We start from the raw sequence: 18,899 nt of genomic DNA on the forward strand, positions 1-18,899 counted from the left end.
ACTACCACCCAGCACTTCCACAATGGTCTCTTTAATACAACAGTATTAAGTGAACCAGGCTGGAAGAAGGTCTCATGTTGTGACTTAATCCAGTCACAACCAATAGATACCAGGGCCAACAGCCTGTCACACAGTCAAGGTGAAGGATGGATGCAAAGCTGTCCTGTCAACTCAGAGTGGGCTACAACTTGTGCTGGTAGCCGTTGTCAAGGGAACAAGACCTGTCCAACAGCTTTTGTAACCACTGGTCCTGAACTGCTGCCCAAGGAAGCTCTCTGAGCCAGAAGTAAATAGTAAAGTCCAACAAAAACACTGCCTGTCAGGGCATTCTATTCAGAGCCAAGAGCCATCACTTGAGTGTAACTGGTGCCCAAATGTTCACCCCTTTCTACCAAGAGCTCAAAATATTCCAAGGAAACCCAGTTCACAGAGCCTGTAGAGTCTACAAATAAGGAGTGAAGCTTACAGACCATTGAAAAGGGAGTTTTCTCCAACTCTGCCTAAGTGGTCTGAGTCATCCATGTGTCTCTTCTGGGCAGGTATGTCAGCCACTGGAATTTTTATCTCTGAGTCTTAATTTTTCTGTTTCTCTTAAATGAGAGCACTGCTCAGCTCTGGTTTATGGTGATGCTGGGAAGTGACCTGTAACCTCAGACTCAAGCATGAAAGTCTTTTGCAAAACCACTATGTTATCTCCATGACTTGAACTGTGTCTTCATGTAACATATGCCTATAGAAGGGAAGTATTTCTGTGTGTGCATGTGTGTGCGTGCATGCATGCGTGCAAGCACACTCACACATGGTATTATTTGAGAGGGGTGGGGAGAGCAAGCGGTAGCTGGCAAGAGCTTTGGGCATGTGTCTGTACCTGTATGTGTATATGTAAGCATAAGCACTTAGGCAATTCTAAAGCTAATCCCTTGGGGGCTGCAATAAACCCCCCTCACTGCAGTCAGCATCCCTGTCAAGTCCCCTACCATTCCTCACTTACAGTCAGCATTTCCTGGGGAGATTATTTGGTTGTTTCAGTTGTCTCTCTATTTCTGTTTGGGGAAAGCCAGCCCCACCGGTTACTCCTCCCTTTCCTCTACTACCACCACCCCATTACCTGTCCTTTCTCCACTCTGACTGCCAGGCCTGGATGTCTGCTTCCTCTCCATGATGGATGGTTCAGGAAGAATTTTATGCTCCAGTGTAAATGGAATCTGAATAGAATTTGAAGCAGGCTTGAAAAAAGCATGTTCCCTCACTGTGCAGCCAGTCCTCTTGTGGACAATGCAGCTAGCATTCTAATGCCATGAACTTCCCCATATTTTTTTCCTACCAGTTAACTCCTGCAGCTCTTCCTCCAGCACAGCCCTAGGGTAGGTAAAGACCTGAAGGACCATCTAACCTCCCCAGGGAACCAACTAACTTTATGACACCATGCAAATAAGGTTGCCTCTCTGCACTTGGCTTTTATCTCTGAAAAATGAATACCACCTCCCAACACTGAGGGCTGGCTGCTGAGAAGGTGAGGAATAAAGATTGGGTTACCCCAGAGAGCACTCCAGGTAGTCGTTACTGTCTAAACTGGAAGATGCTGTATTTGAGCTCAAGGAACTGGGTGAAGTGAGGTTGGCTGGAGTCAGCACCATTTTCCTAGCAAGCTAACCGGGTATCCTCGGAAGATGGCTGGCATCACAAAACCAGGCTATAGCCTCTTTGTTAGGAAAGAGCCACTTGTCATCTGTTTGGAGCTCAGCCAGTCCTCCAAAGATGATCACCTGACATATCAAATGTGGTGCCCTTTTCATTGTCCTTTTCTGATCTAGAGTTACTACTAACATTCCCCGTCTAACTCTTCCATTCATGCTCAGGACAAATCAGTAAGTGAGGAGCCTACAATCTTTACAGGAACACTCCTTTGGTGATACAATATGCTGGGCCTCAGTGAGGTCTGCACACACATCTGTGGAGAAGAGCTACTACAGATTACTACTCTTTAGGCCCTGAGGAAATACTCCCTTGGCATGTACTGTTTATGGATTCTAACCTCTGACATCTTAGCTCCGTCAAAGCATCCACCATATACACTCAGGCCCTATAGTTTTATGACAGAGCCCTTGGAGAACACTCAGTCTTTCTCAGTCACACACCCTCACCCAGAGCTTTTCCAGGCAGTCACTCCATAACATTCCTTCATTAATCTACTAAAGTCTCAGCTTGTGTTATCATCAGTCATGGCCTAGGGTGGCACTGAGAGTCCGGCATGGGGTTGTAATTGAAAATTACACTCTCTTTAAGAGTCATCACAGGATCGATTGCTGGGGCCCCAGGAGGCCTGAGGAAATGGCAGTGTAGAGCCGTGGAGTGTGACTGTTGGGACAGAAAAAGGAGGCCAGAAGTGCTTTCTACTCAGCTGTCCTTCTCTGTTTATGGCCCAGAACATGAAGAGAAGCCCCGAATCCTATTTCCATCCTGTAGAAAATGGAGGCTTGGTACATTGACATGGACACTGTCTATTTTCTAGCAGGGCCAGAACTTTTGTATTTTAAAACAACTACTCTATGTCTGGTATTTTATAACTGACCCATGGTGTTGGGCTGAGCTTCACTGATGGGAGACAGACGACCAGGGACTCATGGTTGAGCTGTACGCAGTATCTCTTTATTCATGCAGGACGCAGCGCAATCTATACCAAGCTAGACTAAACTAACAACTAACTAAAACAAACAATGTTGTCTTTATATATACTTCCCAAGTAGGGTGTGAACAGGATGTGATGCAAAGAGGGTGGAGAGAAAAGTGACTGGTGAAAATCAGGGTGTGACAAGGAGAGGATCAGGGTGTGACAAGGAGAGGGGGTGGAGCAGGTGAGAATTCTACCACTAAACCACCAATGCCCTGGAGGGAAGGTGGTGCTTTATGTAAATGTAAAAGTGATTTATGTAAATAGATGGCAGTGGTTATGTAAATAGAATACAGTGGTTATGTAAATAGAATACAGTGGTTGTGTAAATAGAATACAGTGGTTATGTAAATAGAATGCAGTGTTAAGCAGGGGGGATTTAAACCAAATGAAACAGAAGGGGTTTTTAAAAGCAGAATTAGAAGATACCAACACCATGGTTTACCCACTGGCTGGAAATTGTGATCACATTTCTATCACTGGAGTTCCTGATTTCTCAGGGTTTGAGTCTGGTATGCCATTGCAGGCCTCCTTAGTCCCACTCCCTCTAATTTCCCATTCTGTTTCAGCACAAGCTCATTTACATGCTTTCCACAACTTTTGTGATTACAAGAGTGATCTGTGAAAATTTAGAAAATAAGGTGCCCAGTTAGGAATAGTTACCCCATAGGATACATGCCTTACCATCTTTCAAGTCCTGAGTTTGAACCTTGGTACAACATGAGGAACCATAAATAGTGGAGCAATGCTATGGTGCCTCTCATCTCTCTCTCTCTCTCTCTCTGTCTCTCTCAACTTTCTCTCTTTCTCTCTAAAATATAAGAATAAGAAAACAGGCTGGGGGAAGTCACTCAGCAGCAGCACTCCTCAAGTGTGAGGCATAGTCATCTCATTAAAAATATTGTAATTTGAGAGGGGAGAGGAAGATGGCGGACTGAGAAGTCGCTGACAGCGAGCGCTCTAATCGCATCATCAGCAATGGTTCCAGATGCCACCAGGATGCTGGCTAGGCTTCCCTGGATTGAAGACCCCACCAATGTGTCCTGGAGCTCAGCTTCCCCAGAGTCACACCCTACTAGGGAAAGAGAGAGGCAGACTGGGGGTATGGACCGACCAGTCAACGCCCATGTTCAGCGGGGAAGCAATTACAGAAGCCAGACCTTCTACCTTCTGCAACCCTCAACGACCCTGGGTCCATGCTCCCAGAGGGTTAGAGAATGGGAAAGCTACCATGGGAGGGGGTGGGTTATGGGGATTGGGTGTTGGGAATTGTGTGGAGTTGTACCCCTCCTACCTTATGCTTTTGTTCACTAATCCTTTCTTAAATAAAAAATTAAAAAAAAAAATATTGTAATTTACTTTAAAAAAAGAAAAGAAAATTTGGAAAATAATTTCAGAAGAGCATACAACTGTCATAATGTACATAATTTAGAATCTTTTAAAAAATTTTTTAATATTCATTTATTTATTCCCTTTTGTTGCCCTTGTTGTTTTTTGTTGTAGTTATTATTGTTGTTGTTATTGATGTCATTGTTGTTGGACAGGACAGAGAGAAATGGAGAGAAGAGGGGAAGACAGAGAGGGAGAAAGAAAGATATACACCTGCAGACCTGCTTCATCACTTGTGAAGCGACTCCCCTGCAGGTGGGGAGGCAGGGGCTCAAACCGGGATCCTTAAGTCGGTCCTTGTGCTTTGCACCACTTGCACTTAACCCGCTGTGCTACCACCCAACTCCCCATAGTTTAAAATATTTTATAACATGACCCAGATAAACATTTTTCTCGTCTTTAAATAATACCTAAAAACTTTACTTTTATATTATTTTCCATTCATATTTTATTTTATTATACTATATTGTTATCAGGGTTTCACTCAGCTTTACTCCTGGTAATTCCACCACTCCTCATGGACTCTTCCTTCTTCCACAGAGGGGCAAGCAAGTGAGCAAGCAAGCTAGAGCAAGTGTGAGCCTAAGCGAAGGAAAGGCACCACAACACTGCTCATAAAGCATCCCCTCTTCATGGTGCTCCCAGTGGTGGCCAGGGACTCAAACCCAGGGTTCAGGCATGGTAAAATGTGTGCTCTACTGGGTAAGCTATCTTCCAGAGCCTCCATTCATGTTTTCATTACAAAATGGAACCCTATGAAAGACTGAACAAGTAGAGCATCAGGCAGTGGTGGTGCACTTGGTTGAGTTCACACATTACCATGTGCAAGGACCCAGGTTTGAGACCCTGCACTCCACCTGCAGAGGGGAGGCTTCATGAGCAGTGAAGCAGGTCTTCAGGTGTCTACCTTTCTCTATCTCCCACTCCCTTCTCAATTTCTCTCTGTCCTATCCAATAAAATAGAAGGGGGGGGGGAGAGGAAAGAATGGCTGCTGGGAGCAGTGGATTCATAGTGTTGGGACCAAGCCCCAGCAATAAGGCTGGTGGCAACAAAAAAGAAATAAAGAAGAGAGGGAAGGAAGAAGGGAGGGAAGGAGAAAGAAAGAAGAGAGAAAACAGAAAGAAAGATTGAACAAGTATTTTTTAAAAAGTATAAATGGGGAGGGTTGGGTGGCAGCATAGCGGGTTAAGTGCATATGGCGTGAAGCACAAGGACTAGCATAAGGATCCCAGTTTGAGGCTCTGGCTCCCCACCTGCAGGGGGGTCACTTCACAAGCAGTGAAGCAGGTCTGCAGGTGTCTTATCTTTCTCTCCCCCTCTGTGTCTCCCCTCCTCTTTCTATTTCTCTCCATTCTATCCAACAACAACATCAATGGCAACAATAACATCAACAAGGGCAACAAAATAGGAAAAAATGGCCTCCAGTAGCAGTGGATTCATAGTGCAGGCACTGAGCCCCAGCAATAACCCTGGAGGCAAAAAAAAAGTATAAATGAATGTTTCTATCTCTTATGTTGAGTCCCTATAGACGGTCACTGCTAACAGCTAGGAGATTATTTTTCCAGCCCTCTTTTTGCATGTGTACATCCACATGGGCTCACAAATAAATATGTCAAATATATCCGTATGTATCTTATTACTGCTTTAGGAAATAAAATTTCATACTTCATCAAGCTGCATGTCTAGGAACTGCTCAGTCCAGGAAAAACCACTGCAATTACCATCCCCAGCCCACCCAGGACTGTGACCACAGGTGAGCCTTTGAATGCAATAGAGCATTCTGGTTACTGACCTGCTGCCTTGAGCTATACTGAAGGTTTCCCATGCATTGCATCATTCCATATTCTCAACAGCTCTTCAGGTAGGTATTGTTTGTCCCACTTTAGAGAGAAGTACTCTCAGGAAGCAACAGCATCGGTTCTACCAACTAGATTCCTGCAGTACCAGCAATTTATTCATTCATTCCCTCCCTCTTCTGCTCAGAAAAGATTCTGTAGGCCTGCTGTAGAGTAGGCCCTGGGAATACCAGTACAGACCTGCCCATATAGAAGAGAGGAGGAAGAATTTGCCCTGCGCCCCCCAGCATTTTCAAAACCCAGGCTTGTTCACTGAGAAATAAGGCGCCAGACCAATCCTACCACTTCAGAGTATAAGCCTCATGACAAATGCATAATGGACAATGAGTCAGCAGCCCTGGCTAAAAAAGGCAACAAATGAACAATTAAAAAACTTTCATTTGTATTCATTTGTATTCACCTATAAAGAAAAGTACTTAGAAAGGAAAAAACACTCCCACTGTAGGGGAAAACTTTAACTGAAGACCAATTGTGAGAAATAAAGGTCAATCAACTGGAAGGACAGCTATAAAAATGTGGGATGGCGGGTGCAGTCACTCCCCACACCATGTATGAAAAGCTCTTGGAGCTCAGATTCTCATGTTCTATAGGAAGGAACTTCCAGTGTCAACAGCCCAGCCACCACTGTCTGAAAAATGAATCTAGACCATGTCAGCAACCTGGAACCTTCCCCAATGGGAAAAGTGGAACACTCAAGAGCTTACGTACCCTTGTCTATGAGATTTTTTGGAATGACTTGAATAGTAAGAATATCCAGAATATGTGGATTCGGTATCCATAGCAATGGACAGCTTGCCCTTGATGAAACAGCAGGTACTGTTTCTCCTTCGAGGTAGAGAATTTCACCTGCGAGACTTCTAAATCCTCGGGAGCCTGAGAAGCAAGGAGCCACTCTTCAACAGGAACAAATTTCTGGGGGGCAGAGAGAGAAAATAAAGATATCAATTTTCTTTCTTTCTTTCTTTCTTTCTTTCTTCCTTTCTTTCTTTATTTATTCACTTTTGTTGTCCTTGTTGTTTTATTGTTGTAGTTATTATTGATGTCATCGTTGTTGGATAGGACAGAGAGAAATGGAGAGAGGAGGGGAAGACAGAGAGGGGGAGTGAAAGACAGACACCTGCAGACCTGCTTCACCGCCTGTGAAGCGACTCCCCTGCAGGTGGGGAGCCAGGGGCTCAAACCGGGATCCTTCCTCCAGTCCTTGTGCTTTGCGCCACCTGCGCTTAACCCGCTGCGCTACCGCCCGACTCCCAAGATATCAATTTTCAAAGCCAACACAGAAGGGGCTAGAAGAAAAAAAGCTAGAGGTCACCTCTTATCATGGGTCTCATTCACAGAAGTAGACATAGATAAAGCATCTGAACACTAACCACTCAGCTCAGGAGGGGCAACAGGCTTGCCCAGGTGGCTGGTTGGGTAAGTGGGGAGAGAGCCAAAGGCCCAGCACAGCAGCAGAAAACTGGAAGTGGGAGCAACCTGGCCCCTGGTCATTTCCTGGACAATCTCACCCACCTGGGCTGGTGTTAGAAGAACTGGCTCCCCTGACACCACAGCCCTAGACACAGTGCCCAGTCCTCCAGCCCCCATTTACCTGTTACAAAAACAATACGCAGGAGAAGTAGCTTTTAAGGGTTTGGCTCATACTTTTAAAAAGACATTTGAAAAAAAAATAGTAAGTTCTCAGCCCCTTTAATCCAGGAATTCAAATTCCTGACAATGTATCTTAGAGCACTAATTTCCTTGTTGGAGAAAAGCATTATGACCACATTGTCTATACTAGTGGAAAACTAGGCACGATCTAAATTGCCCGTGAAACAGGAAAGAATAGGTAAGGAAAACATAGCTCATCCACCCAAAGAAATAGCGCACAGCTATTTGAAATGATAATCACAAAAACGGAAAATGTTGTGATATAATGGCAAATTTAAAAAGCAGAAAAGAACTATTGATACACATGGAATCTCCATTACTGTTACAAATCCTATAAATCACCAATGGAAGGACAAAGATTCTAAAAGGGAACATCAGAAAAATGAAGGTAGGTGATTTATCCTCTGCTAATCCTTGGGGCTTCCCCCACCCCCACTTTCATTAGATATTTGAGCTTCAGTAAAAATAAACAGGCATATTTTTCAAGTATATTCTTGAGTCCCACTGCCAACCCTTTACTCCTAGAAAACTAAGTTTCTGTCTCCCTGCACCCTACCTCCACTGCAGAGCCAGTCCTCCCTCACCTGAGTTCCTCTTTTCCCCACCCCAACCTCAAACTAAAACTGCAAACAGACCCTGGGAGATGAGTGTAAAGGAAAAACAAGAGGTGCAAATGCCAACCCCCTTGCATCCACAGACTGTCCCCTTGCAAGTTTAGGGTGAAAATGGGCCAGGATTTAGATTGTACCTGGCTTCATCTTTCTCTCCATTTGTCAGACTGTAAAAGTAATTCATAAAAATTTTAAAAAGAGCAAAGTTTCTTTTAAGTTCTCTCTAATCCATAAACTCCTATACTCAAAGACAGCCATGGTCAACATGTGAATAATCATTTCATCAGAAGAATTTATAAGCAATCACACCAGCACAGCTCCCAGCCTCAAATGTCTTGTCAACTGTATTTGCCCTCACCATGCTCTCATCCTAGGAGATCAGGCACCTTCACTTGCCACAAATAGGATCCAGGCCTAGGTAGCTTCCCTGGTCCTGGAGGTTGCTTTTCATCATTTCATTTTTGCTCTGCCATCAAGAGCCCAAGAGACAGTGGTGGGACCTAGGCTGCAGTCAGAACTCTTCACAGTCTAGAGAGAATAACCTGGGACCAGTCCCTTGTCTCTCTGAACCTCAGTGTCTTCATTAGTCAGACAGGGTTGAATCAATCAGTGACCGCCTTCATAATTCCAGGCTTTACTCACTAATTGGCTGTATGGCCTTAGTCAAATAATTAAACCTCTCTGAACCCATTTTATATCCATGGAATGTGAATTAGCAACTCAGTTTAACACTTGTGAGAGCTCCAGGCAGTTGCTCAAGATGTGCTAGAGATCTTCCAGACTTTTATGGTCAGAGCAAGGCTCAGAGCAGAGCAGGGTGATGGGGGTGGCTGTGGTCATTCACCTTCCCATCCTGGGGCTCCCCTGCAGTCAGTCCTGAGTTCAACTCTCAGTCTGTGGCCTATTAACTAGCTGGGTAACTACCCAGCAAGACAATTTTCCCCAGGAACCTCAGCTTTCCTCATTGGCAAATGGAAGTAAGACTGAAAAGAGCTGTGGTATATAGATAGCTAGATAGCTAGATAGCTAGATAGATAGATATACTATGGAATACCACTCACCTTCCTCACTTCATCTTGGATGGAGCTTGAAGGAATCATGTGAAGTGAGTGAGATAAGCCAGAAAGAGAAGGATGAATATGGGATGATCCCATTCACAGACAGAAGATCAGACATAAGAACACAGGGAAATCAGAAAGCAGAATTCGGACTAGGTTTGGTGTATTGTACCAAAGTAAAGGACTCTGACAGGTGTGTGTGTGTGTGGGGGGGTAATGATGTTTCAGGTTCTTGAAGGATGATGTTGGGGAGGACCTTGGCACCTAGGCAGAGCAGGGGTGTTAAGAGTGTTAAGCAGAAAAAAGAAGCTGTACAATATACTATTGTATTTACTGTAGATTGTAAACTATTAATCCCCCACCCCCCAAAAAAATCGAGGATAGGGGAATGTGGGACTAAACACAGCAGGCATATAAGAAACCAACCATTAGCTTTGCTCTTGAACTTCCCTCCACTTTCCTAGAAGACTCTCAGAGCTGGCTCATCATCCACCCACCCACCCCCCACCCCCCATTTCCCACTATTACCACTGGCCTTTTCAATGAGCTTTCAGCACCTGACATTCTCTCTGCTTGGGGATTCACTGCTTATTTGTCTGCTGGCAGCCACCAGCATCCAGCATCGGGAGGTAAACCAAGATTCCCCAGGCCTGCCCTGAGCTAGCCTAAGACCTCCTTCAGTTCTCTGCTGACCAAGAGATTATGAACAAGTGGCACCTTCTCCCCCCAAACCTGGCTGCTTTCTAGATTTACAACTGCCTTTCCATAACACCTCCATTCTTCCTCCCTCCGCCACCCCACCCCCACCCCCACTGCTGAATTCTTCACCCTAACTTCTAGTGAACTCTGGCAAAAGGCTGCTGAGGTGTCTTGGAAGGCCCTCAAGATCTGGGCAGAAGCTATTCAGGCTGCCTGCTGTGGCAGAGGGAGTGATGCCCTGGGGCAGAGGCTCACCTCTCTCAGCCTATGACCTTCATCCTGGGATTGAGAAGGAGCTTGAGCTCCCAGTGTAAAGTCTCTGGCACATGGCAGCCCCTTCCCTCTGCAAAAGGCTGTCATTCTTCCTCCTCCTTAGAACCTCTCACCATCTATTAAGACAACTCCAGGCATGTCTCTTAAAGGAAACTACAGGCTCTCAAGTGTCCTTGGGGGAACAGCTTTACCTTTGCTTTCTCTCCCACAATTCTGGTCTACATTGATCAAAAGGGCTCCTCCTTCTTGGCGGTCACCCCAATCCTCCACCTTCAGCACTCCATAGGGAGTGCTTAGCCACTCCATAGGGAGGTCTACCTTAGCCACGGATTGCTAAGCATTCAATATAAAAGCCTTATCTTTTCCCTCCTTCACAGCCCATTTATCCCTTGTCCACCTATATACTGAGTCAGCAACTCTGAGAGGCCCTGCTAAGCAATGCCAGGGACATGGCAATGACAGCGGCCCATCAGCTGGTGTTTCTTTGCTGCTTGTTATCCTTTAGTTGGATGGTGTGTATGCTCCAGTTTTTCCTCCAACATATCTTCCCAAGCCCCTTCATCACCATCCTTCAATACTCAGAACTCACCAATTGTGTTTTTTCCAACTATGGATGGTCTATGGTATAAGCTCTCTGAAGGCAGGAGCTCCTGTCTGAACATAACAGGTACTCAGGAAATACTTACCCAAAGAATAAACCTCACAGCCAGGGAGGCAGTACAGTGCTGAGTTTTGGACTTGGAAGCCTAGCACTGCACGTACCAAAGTAATGAGTACAGGGTCTTCTCTCTCTCTCTCTCTCTCTCACAAACACACACCAATCAATAAATAAAATCTTGAAAAAGAAAAAGCCTCAATGCACTTTTTCTAATCAGATGGCTCTTGTTCTACTTAGTAGACCACTCCCACAGCTGGCCAGGGGGATTCAGTCACCCTAGTGATCCCAAAGATTCCCACTGTGTGCCTTTCTTGATACTCTCTCCCCTTTACCTCACATATCCCAGTGGCCAAGTGCTGTCTATAATTAATTTCCCTCCCTCTCCCAATTCTTTTTTGTTGTTGTTAATTTTTATTTATTTATTGGACAGAGAGAGAAACTGAAAAGGGGAAATTGATAAAGAGGGAAAGAGGCACCTGCAGCTCTGCTTCACCACTTTTAAAGCTTTCCCCCTGCAGTTGGGGCTTGAACCTGGCTCCTTGTGCATTATAATGTGAGCACTTAACCAGGTGCACCACTACCTGGGCACCCTCCTCTCCTAGTTCTGAGACACCTCTTTCCTCCAGGGCCCATGGACATGGCTGGCCAATGATTAAACCTGCAGGTTTCTTCAACTAATCCTCGTCTGCAGAGTTTAGGGCCCCTTCTGAGTTTTACTGTTTCAATCTGTTATCGGTCTTTGCCTGAGATCTGAGTGAAGATTAAGGAGGAGGTAACTGACAAAATTCATTTTAAAAGAGGGCCGAACTGACTCAAGAGCTGAGATAGAGATGACAGAAAAGCATATCCTGGAGCTTATCACTACTGTATTGATTTATTTAGATAGCTCTCCTATATGCACAAAAAAAAAAAATAGTAGAACTCAGATAAGGCCAAAGGGATGCCTTATCAGGAAGACAAAGTAATGAAAAGGGGTCAGGCAGTGGCACACCTGATTAAACACCCACATTACAGTGCACAAAAACCCAGGTTCAAGCCCCTGATCCCCACCTGCAGGGGGAAAGCCTGATAAGTGGTGAAGCAGGGCTGCAGGTGTCTCTTTCCCTCACTATCTCTCCACCCTCAATTTCTCTCTGATGCTATTCAATAATAAAATAAAATAACACAAAATAAAAATGTTTAAAAACTTTTAAAAAATAAAGTAATGAAAAGAAATCAGGTTTCTTAGGCAATGAAAGGAGTGGCTGCAGCACTGGCTTGAAGAGGACAGAGTCAAATAAAGGTGAGAAATCTGTAACTGTCCCTCTATCATCCCAACCCCGACACAATCCAGACTTCTAGACTGTATGTGGCCCCAGGTGGACTATAGCTAGTGTGGCCTTTCAAGTCAGCATGTCACTTCCTTACTTAACCCCTGCCTCCAAGATGGGGCAGTGCACTTTAAATAAAACAGAAAATGCTGCATTTGCTCTGCAAGGCCCTGCCCACCTCTCCACTGGAGGCCACTAGAACTACAGGCTTCTGCAGCCTCAGGGTCTTGGAGAGTGAGTCACACTTCTCTGCTCTGACTCTGTGTGCTTGCTCTCCTCACACCCCCATCCTACTTATGCCTCTCAGTTTGAAAACTACATCTTTCAAGAGACCTTTCCTGATCCTCCAATCTCCTTTAGGCCCTTTCACAGTACCCCATGCACATTCTCATCCCACATCACAATTCCAAATCATACATTCATTCATATGCATAAGGTCTGGCTCCTGTGCAAAGGGCTAACTCCAGGAAGTCGAGGATACTTTCACTACTGCCCATTCTGCTTATAAAATATGAAAGGTACTCAATAACTGGGTGCTGGGTGGTGGATGCAGGCATGTGCAGCTGACCTCAGGACTTGGAGATCACAAGTTCAGTTTGATGGGAAAGAAAACTTAAGAGATGGTCTACTTTACATCCTCAGTTTGAAATGAAAGGTAGAGTAGAGATACACTGCATAATGGTTGTGCAAAAACACTTTCATACCTAAGGCTTCAGAGGTCCCTAATTTTACCGTCATAAGCCAAAGCTAAGCAGTGCTCTAGTGTTTAAAAAAAAAAAAATCTCATTCTGCAGAGAGGTGAGAACCAGCTTCACTCAGCAGCAAGGTTCAGACTCCATGACAGAAGTGAATTCTTTCCTGTCCTCAAACATTCATCCTCACTACCTCCCCTTACTCGCCTGTTATTCCCCAGCACTGCCTGGGTGGAAGCTGAGCAGATAGCAGGACAGAAAAGGAGCTCTCCTCCTGAAAATCTCATCTCACAAAGGCCAGGATACCTAGTAGTGTCAGGGCACTTCTGATTGAGCACCAGTGTCTTCAGTTCAGAAAATTCCCAGAAGGAAATGCTAAAAAAGAAAAAAGAAAAGAAATCCTCTCTTACCTACCCTCCACTAAAAGCAAAGTGAAACCCAGTGGCCTCAAATACTCTTCCCTTCAAGTAGCATTCACAAAATAAAACATACCTGATGACTACTTAGAAGAAAAGCCTAGTGCTGGGAAAATCACTTGAGGGAAATGATATGTTATGATAATGATGGTGGTAAACATAAGCTATCGTTTCCTGCAAAGGAAATTATAAAATCATCAACAGCTCTACCTGGAGCTATTAAGTAATTAAGAAGTGTGGTCTGGAAGGTAGAAAGTTACCTTGCAAGGGGGGGAAAGAGATACATTCCACACCCTCCACAGTAGATCTCTTTCCAAGTGAGAGAAGTTTCTGGTGCAACAGTGTCTATCCATACTGTGCACATTACTTTGAGTATCTGACTTTTTTTTAGAATCCTAAAGGGGGTCTATTCCACTATAATTATTTTTTCACTAGGCTTTGGAGCTAAATCTTTTTCTCAAGGCACCCAGTTTTAACTATGTGGCACTCCAGGGGGAAACGACAATTTAAATAATGTGGTTAAAATCAACCTTTTTTTTTCCCCCTACAGAGGAGAAGCAACAAGCAAACGTTCTATACTTGGTCTGTCCCTGTTCAAATCCTGGCTCTGCTACTGATCAGCAGAAGCATGACCTTAAATCAAGTTGCTTCACCTCTCTGTGCCTGTTTCCCTAACAGAATAATATTTTACTTATAGGCTTGTGGTGGAAATTAAAAGAGATTGTTCATAACCACTTAGAACAGAGCTCAGCACATGGCAAGTACTCAAAATTCTCAGTTATATTATTAGAGTAAAGAGAAATTCCTTCAGTTAAGGAGACTATCTTTACATGGCACCTTTATGTCATTTCCATTGAACAATGCACTTTTCTAGGATTTATGCTAGTTTACCTTTAAAGAACAGAGCTGAGTGATTGAGTGATTTCTATTCTATTCCTTGCACACCTCCTTTTACAGTTCCCAGGCTGGAAGTGAGTATCCAAGAAGTCAAAGAAGACTATTTCGGTGGGTTTATCTGAAAGACTGGGGGGTAAACCTGGGGCTGTGAACTGGAAGAAAGACTGGAAAAGGATGTCAAAACCTGCAAAATGTTTGCTGAACTTGTGGTCTATAAACCACAAAACACTGTTCAGCTCACTAGTACAGGGATCAGAGGGCTGTGGCATTTGTGATTCCTTCATTACAACACAGTTCTTACAAATGAATGATCCTACATCTACTATTCACATGAAGAGAAAATGTCAACCTCATTTTACCTGTCTTGCCAATGTTTTCAATTTACCTTCTCAGAATAACTGCTCTTAGGTGAGTCAGTCATTATCTCTGAAACACCTTCAGCAACTGGGCATAGATTTCAGAAGAACTGTGAATGGGTAACATATGTGTGGGTTCTGTGATGTACATTTGTGCTCAATTGAGACCCCTTGGTCCCTGCTAGATTTTTAAATTTAAGTTAAATAGACTGTATGAGAATACCTTCTTTGTAAATCCCATGGTGCTGGAGCCCAGTAAGCAGGATTTAAAAGGACACTGATGGGACAGAGACAGCAACATAACACAGAATCACCTTTTCATCAAGGGTGCAGATGAGACCAAAGCCAGTAACATGTTTCAGACCCAATTCCACTTAGCCCTGTCTTTCCACCTTCTGGAACATAGCATAACAGGATACCTAGATTTTATACCCAAGTCAGAGCTAGCCCACACTACAGACAGAGAACAGCCTAAACATGTTAGGTTGCCTATTGCTAGATACTATTATTCATTTGCATGTAACATTCCACCGAAGTCTCAGAAAAAAAGTCTTATAAAGAAGACAAAAATAGTCATCTCAAGGTACAGTATAAGATAAGAAGCTCAAAGACAGAGACTGGGTAGTTGTGCACCAGGTTGAGCACACCACATATTATCAAGTATGAGGAACTGGGATCAAGTCCCAAGTCCCCACCTGCAGAGGGGACGCTTGACAAGTGGTGAAGTAGTATGGCAAGTGTCTCTCCATCTTTCTCGCTATTTTCCTTTCCCCTCTCAATTTCTCTATCCTATCAAATGAATAAATATTTTAAAAAAAGAAACCCAAAGGCAGGCAGGCAGACATACACACACACTCACACATCATAAGTGCTAGGGATAGAACCTGACCTCAGAGTTAAATTTCAGAACCTTGACAACTAATTGCATTACCCCACAATCTTATCAATTCTTATTAAATCATTAATTTAAAAAAGAAAGAAAATTACAATGCCTCAATTATCAGAATTGCTTACTTACAGAGAAGGAGAAACAAAAATCATAATCATTCTGAACCATACAAAATCTGTCATCCCAATTCCCTCTTCTAGGTTCAGGTTCAGTGGCTAAAGCCTGTGGGGAGTCCAGGCAAAAAGAAATGGACCTGAAACAGTCCTAGATTCTCAGGAGCTCATAGTCAACAAACGAAAAGCACTTGTTAGATCACAATGTTATTTGTATCCATCCAGACCCACATGCTGTTGAGGCCTATGTTAACAAGCAAAGTGTGTGTTTGTGAACTAAGGGACAAGGGAGAAACCCTCCTCACACAAAACCTGTTTGTTCTTCAACAGAGCAGGGCAACAGGCACTGAAGCTTGATAAAGACACTTTCCTTTATGGTTCCTCCTGCTGCCAAAATAAAAATGCAGCAGGTTGGGGAGATTAGTTCACCTGGGAAGACATGTTTTCCCAGGCTTGAGCCTGGATCTCAAGGCACCTGGGCCTTAGTGCAATGGTCTCTCTCTCATTGTCTCTATCTCTGTCTCAGTTTCTCTATGTGAAAAAAAATCATCTTAGAGAGGCGAAACTCTTATTTAAATGTACTGCCTGACAAGCAACCCCTACAAATATGCCATTCTCAGATTTTAGGCCTAGAGAAAGCATAGCAGCTATACAGAAGACTTCCGTGCCTGGGGCTCTGAGGTCCCAGGTTCAACCCCCAGCGCCACCAACAGTCAGAGCCGAATAGTTATCTGATTATTAAAAGATAAAATAATTTCCATTTAGGTTGGGAGATAGCACAGCAGTCGTGCACAGCCTTTCATGCCTAATGTCCCTGAAGTAACCGATGCAATTCCCACAGCATCATCATAAGCCAGAGTTGATGAGCAGAGTTTTGCTCTTTCTCATTAAAATAAATTAACTTGAAAAAAACTTCCCTCATTTTAGTTACAAATTAAGTCACAACTAAGTCACACTACCAAGAGTGCAACAGCAAAAAGTTCACCCTCTACGTGTTTGCTAATTATACGGAGAGACACCAAAGAATGCAAACTACTCATAGAGAGATAAGTGTTATTTTTCTGAACTACAGAATAAAAGTTTCCTCCCACAAATCAAAGTCCCAACTGTATCTCGCTGATTTAATTCAACTCTAAAAACTCTAATTAGTGGTTACATAAAATGACTAATTATGCCTCCCTTGATTCAGCCAGTTTCTGCCATTTCACATAAAGGGCCCAGGAGCTGTGTAATCAAACAACCCATCCACCCACCCACCCATGGAAGGAGAATGCTATATTTCCCAGCAGCCCTGTAAAACTTGTATCATTGCAAATGCCAGATTCTTTACAATTTGCAAGTTTTCTTGGAGTAAAGTATCTAAAAATGCATGCATTTTGCAACCTCAGACTCCTTCAAAGGGAGGGGAGGTTAAACCAAATACGCGTGCCAGCCAGGCAATCATCATAATAAAGCATTTTCTAAGGTCCGCTAAAGACCAGTTAAAGGGGCTCCCAACTCCTTCAAGAGGCGGGCATTCTACCTGGTTTGAAGAAGTGAAAAGCCAGCAACAGATTTCTGGGCTCCGAGTCTCACCAGCTCATGTCCCAGCCGCCAGGCCGCAGCTCCGCCCCGCTCCAGCCACCACCCCCGACGCGTTTAAATTTTTATAACGCTTCACACTTCTCCAGGCGCGTTGCTGAGGGGCAGTTCAAAGGCTGCAGGAGGAAATGAGGTCCTGCCCTAGACAGCCTCCAGCCGGGACCCCTCGGGCACAGGCTCGCCCGCCCGCCCGGCTCCACCCCGGCGTTTTTGAAAGTAAACTCCAACCTGCCTGTTGCGCTCGCCCCCGGCCCCGCGTCGGCTCAGCTCTAGGAGCGCGCTATGGACACCCGCCAGCACGGAGCGGGCGCCCGCGGTTACCGGGGAGCGCAGGGCGGCCCGGTCCCCCGCCCGCACTGTCCACCCGGCCGCCCGGGGCCTCCGGGATCGCTCGGTCAGTCTCAGGCCGTCCGGAAGGCTCAGTCCGCAGAGGGCGCCCCAAAGTGCAGCCTGGGGAGCTGCGGGCGTTGAGAGGCGCGGGGAGGGAATCCGGGGACCCGGGAAGTGGGGTGCAGCGCCGCGCGTCTGGCAGCCGCAGAAGGGGCGCGCCACGCGCAGATCGGAGAGGGAGCCCCGGAAGCATACGCGGGGTGCGGCCCGCAGCAGGGGAGGGGGCTCCCAACCAGGGGCGGGAGGAGAGCTGGGATCCCGGCTGAGTCCCGGCTGGGGGCGCGGGAGGAGGGCCCCAGGGCTCGCGGGGTCCAGGTTGGGGGCGTCTCCCCGCCAAAGGGCTGCACCGGCGCTCGCAGCCCGCAGCTAGCGGCCTCCCCTGGGACTCACCTCCGCGGCCGCCCTGCGGGCTGTGCGGCCAGCGCTCTCGGCTCCCGGCGGCCCCGGCTCTGCGGCCTGCGCTGGGCTCCCTGAGAGGCAGAGCCCCGCCGCCGCCGCAGCTGCACTGCTGCTTTCCGCTTCCTGTCCCGGCGCCGCCCCGCAGCCCCAGCCCAGCCCTGCGAGCCCGGCGCGGCCGCGAGCCAAGAGCTGCGAGCGCTGCCCACCCTGCTGGCCGGCCCACCTGCAGCGAAGGGCGGGGCGCTCGCCTGCAGCGCGGGCTCACTGCTCACACACTCACTTCCCCGGGGCTCATCTCTCACATATGCCACCCTCCACACACTCCCAGGGATTACACTGTCACACACACACATCGCACACACACACACACACACACACACACACACACACACACACATACATACTATACACACACTTCCATGGGACTGACCTCAGACGTGCACACTCACTACATGTATTTCCCAGGAACTGATCACATATACAGGCTCCCATCGTAAATACATGAGCAGTGATTGAGCCCTACACAGCACCCCAAAGCACTCAAATCCTCAAGCTCATATACAAATACCAGAGCCCTAACACAGGGTCACATGACCTGAGAAGTGGTGGCTCAGGAAGAGCTACAGACTTAAGGTCCTCAGTTCAAACCACCTGCATCCACCACCACATACGCCAGAATGATGCTGTGGTTGATTTTCTTAAATAAATCTTTAAAAAACGCACACACATATTCACTCAAGGCAAAGCTCCCACCAACACACACACTCAAACATACACATTGCAGTAACTGACACACATATCCATCCCCATCTTCACCTCAACCAAAACACACACTGGCACTGAAACAGGCAGGCCAGAAAATTAACACATGCCCCCAGACTTCCTACAGACCCACAACATCAACCAACCCTCTTCCTCCTCCATCCCTAAGTAGAAAAGTCACTACCCCCAAATTCAGTCCCCTAGAAACTGTTGGAAAAGGACACCGCT

At 45.8% G+C, this 18,899-nt stretch overlaps 1 protein-coding gene across 1 annotated transcript in view; it reads right to left on the minus strand.

Moving 5' to 3' along the window:
- Nucleotides 1-18,213, minus strand: part of VANGL1 (VANGL planar cell polarity protein 1) — a 61,753-nt gene extending 43,540 nt beyond the window's left edge. Inside the window, exons 1-2 of the mRNA XM_007525512.2 lie at nucleotides 17,901-18,213; nucleotides 6,626-6,829 (exon numbers count right to left, since the gene is read on the minus strand). Coding sequence (XP_007525574.1) covers nucleotides 6,626-6,696 — 71 coding nt within the window. The 5' untranslated portion in view covers nucleotides 6,697-6,829; nucleotides 17,901-18,213. The remainder of the gene's footprint in view (nucleotides 1-6,625; nucleotides 6,830-17,900) is intronic.
- Nucleotides 18,214-18,899: the final 686 nt, after the last annotated feature.

Source organism: Erinaceus europaeus, chromosome 11, assembly GCF_950295315.1.
Source record: "Erinaceus europaeus chromosome 11, mEriEur2.1, whole genome shotgun sequence".
NCBI lineage: Eukaryota > Metazoa > Chordata > Mammalia > Eulipotyphla > Erinaceidae > Erinaceus > Erinaceus europaeus.